Source organism: Trachymyrmex cornetzi, unplaced genomic scaffold, assembly GCF_001594075.2.
Source record: "Trachymyrmex cornetzi isolate Tcor2-1 unplaced genomic scaffold, Tcor1.1 scaffold226, whole genome shotgun sequence".
Classification (NCBI taxonomy): Eukaryota; Metazoa; Arthropoda; class Insecta; order Hymenoptera; family Formicidae; genus Trachymyrmex; species Trachymyrmex cornetzi.
This window is the reverse complement of record NW_017296912.1, coordinates 122,615-126,277: the sequence shown is the minus strand read 5'-3', so window position 1 is coordinate 126,277 and position 3,663 is coordinate 122,615. Positions and strand designations below refer to the sequence as shown.

The window sequence follows — 3,663 nt, the reverse complement described above, 5'->3', positions numbered from 1 at the left end:
TATATATAAACAAATTGAAAGTAATTAAAAGCTATCGTCTAGTAAGTAATATAATACCTCTATACATTGACAATTATTTCGGCAGCTATAAATTATGAGAAAATATTGTAATGAATATCTTGCGGTAAAATCAGATTAATCTTGCGTGATTTTTTTTTTGCTCTCCTGTATAGACAGAATATTCTTGATTATTTACATAGGTCAAGATACGTCACATCAAAGGTTACTATAATAGCATTGCTTAAAAAGACGTTACGGTTCGGCGCTGTCCTTGCCACGTGTAGCCAATGGCATCATTTCGTTGGGATAACTTAAAATTTCTTTGAGCGTCAAACCAAATTTTAGCTTAACTAATTAATAGTTTATCGTGCATAACAATTATAAATTTGTAATCTAAATTAAAATGTTTTACGTTACGACGTGATGCATTATAATGTATCAATAGGTGTAAAAAATTGTAATTAAAAATTTTTTTTAATTACAATTTCGATCAAAAAATAATTTTAAAAGAAAGAAAATTAATTGTATGACAAAGTAATGATTAGTAATGATAATTTTGACAAAAACGATATGATTATTCGGTACAAATTGAATTAATCTTTCTAAAGGAATTTCAAACTTATTATAGAATCAACGAGAGAAATTCCAGATGGCACGTGTATCCAAAATCGAGTAGTCTTATGATGATGTGATGTCTAAAAATTGTCTTATTGTATATGTCCTTTGCTGTCTGAGATGTACATAACTTAATTGATACAATATATAAGAATTGGATTCTTGTTTGATTTAGAATAAATAGTATATTATTGTTGTGTAGGTATATAAATACGACGAATTATTTTTAGTTCTTATTCTGAATATGCAAACAAGTATACCGCACGATTGCGTGACCGATAAAAAAGATGGCAATGAGATAATGACACGTAATAAAGAAGTGACGCAGACGTGTGTTTCTAAGCGTATGTATTTCGTCGGCCGATATGTACAGTCGCAATTAGACATTTATATGTTTTAGCATGGAGTTGGTGTCGAATTCGTTCGTGTACTTCCAGAGACTTATCCGCCAACCTTGTCAAATATCTTCTGCGAATGCGATTCAAAGGATGATGTGGTACGTAGATATTTCCTTCTCGCTCCGATTAGCTTTCTGCATTTGAAATTGTATCAAGATTAACTTCCTTTTTCGATTATATCGATCGTTTAATTTTATTTTTAGAAACTTTCAAGCTTGATCAACACCTTTAATGCCAAATCAAATGTCATAGTTACATAAAAACTATACAATATGAAGAATTTTTTAGTTAAATCATATGTGTAACTATTTTAAATTTCTAAAGCGTTTTGGAACAATAATTAAACAACCAATAATTTTCTATTTAAATGCAATTAGCGATTAATCATCTTAAGAAAAGTAATCATTTTTAGACTATCACATGCGACTGTGAGGCTACTCCAGCTTTACAGCTGAAAGCATTTCGGCAACGAGGGGATAAGGTAGATATTAATCACTATCGAGTCAATGTCAATCGTTTCCGAGCTCGTCTCAACATCGTCTGTATCACCGAGAAGCTGCTGATCGATCTGAAATGCGATGGTTGGCCTGAGGTGCGTGCAACATTGTTATCAACGGATTTCCTGTGATGCAACACATGGAAACTTCCGTCCCGTCATTGTGCAATCACAGCTATTTATAATCACTCGTTCTCGATCTCGACAATACATCGTGTTTATACAGAGTCTTGGCCGTCTCGAACAATAGACATAGAACGAACGACAATTATTTTTTGTGCGAATTTTTTTAACATTCTCTATAACGAAAAGTGATACAAACGGTGCGGTTGCGGTAGAAATAAGTTCAATTGGAGAAGTCGAAGCACTCTTAATGTGTGAATTAATATTATATAATTTATATTATTTTCCGTATTAACAGGTAAAGATCTCTCTAGCAGCAGTGGGCACAATAAAGAAAGACTTGGACGAAAGCCAGTTACAAGAAGTGGTAACGGAAATTGTAGTGGGTGCCCTGCGAGGCATCAATGTTCATCTCAATCTTTCTCAATATCCCACGTGTCCTCGATTATGGAGAGAGCCGCCTCCTCAGCCAGGCTTTTCATATCCTACACATTACGACAGTGTAGTAAGTTATATCGACATCAAGCAATTGACATTGTCAATCAGATTAAATGATACCTAATCACAAATACTTGCACATTTATAATGTAAATTAAAATTCTTATCGCATAATTCTTCAACAAGGTTTATAATTTTATATTATGCTTAGATTCATTTTTTTTTTCGAAACATAGAAGATTATTGTTGAAAGTAACAACACTTTACTTGTAAATTATCACATGTTATATTGTTATTATTTGCTCACTGTGATGATTTCACTTATAGAACACTTTGAATTCAATGATACATCAACCATCGTCGCATCAACGTCTTCAAGGACACCCCACATCTTCGCCTGCTCCAATGCAATACGTACCTGGCGAGAGGCGTTTGCTCGTGAAGGTTGTAAGGGCTATCGACCTCGGCGGTCAACAAGGAGCTGTGGAACCTTACTGCGTCGTGGAGTTGGATGAACCGCCGCAAAAGAATCAGACTTCTATAAAGAAAGACACAAAAAATCCGCTGTGGGATGAGGCATTTTTATTGTAATTATCCATGTAAAATTCACGCACTTCATCTAACCAAATAGCAAAATGTTAGCAGGATATCGACAGATTGATAGCAGATTTGATCAGAAGATGTTAACAAACTGATCACAACTGATATCGCATTCTGTTCCTGTTCTGCTGACAGAACCTGTTAACATTCTATGCAAACAGACTGGCAGCAAAAATCAAACAGAACCTGCTGACAGAATCTGATAGCAGATTGCGAGCAAAAATCGAGCAGTCTGCTGACATAACTTAACAACAGATTTGCAGCAGAAACAGAGCAAGATCTGTCATTTTCATTTAAATCGACCTGGTTTCTTATAAGAAATTTTGCGTACATATAGATATATATATTTATATATACTGGAAACACACAATCAATACAGTTTTATTGCTAAAATATTATTGATTAGCTTGACATTTCAAAATACACATAAGAAAGTTATAAAACAATCAAAAAAATATTCGGAGATTCAGAAAGCACACTCCGAAGAGCTTGGAAATCTCTTTAGGGGATTTGCCTATTTGATTTATATACACCAATTCTTATAGGACTCCTGAATGTTTTCTTCTTACTAGAGGCGAATCCATCTCGTGGCGAGGCTGTATATGAAAATGACAGATCTTGCTCGGTTTCTGTTGCCAATCTGCCGTCAAGTTATGTTAGTAGACTCTGTTCGGTTTCTGTTACCAATTTGCTGGCATAGCATGTCATCAAGCTTTGTCATATTTTTGACAGCAGTTTGTTGACATTGTCTGATAGTACAAACTCTGTATACGATTTGCTGCCTTTCTGCAATCAGAAATTGGTAGCAGACTCTGCTCAAAATCTGTCTCTTCAGATTTAGCTATCTGGATATATTATTGTTATTATTATTATTATTATTGTTGTTGTTGTTGTTATTATAGATATTATTGTTATACTTTATTTTATTTTTACGAAAAAAAATATCCATATGTTCTAATTGTATATTAGAAGGCCATATTTTAGCGTCCATAT

General features: G+C 33.8%; 1 protein-coding gene across 1 annotated transcript in view; it reads left to right on the top strand.

Annotated features, from left to right (window-relative positions):
- The window catches only part of LOC108760529 (uncharacterized), a 14,645-nt gene that overhangs the window by 3,792 nt on the left and 7,190 nt on the right, over positions 1-3,663 (top strand). Inside the window, exons 2-6 of the mRNA XM_018506541.1 lie at positions 1,016-1,111; positions 1,426-1,605; positions 1,931-2,137; positions 2,398-2,657; positions 2,832-2,886. Of these exons, the coding sequence (XP_018362043.1) occupies positions 1,016-1,111; positions 1,426-1,605; positions 1,931-2,137; positions 2,398-2,657; positions 2,832-2,886 (798 nt within the window). The remainder of the gene's footprint in view (positions 1-1,015; positions 1,112-1,425; positions 1,606-1,930; positions 2,138-2,397; positions 2,658-2,831; positions 2,887-3,663) is intronic.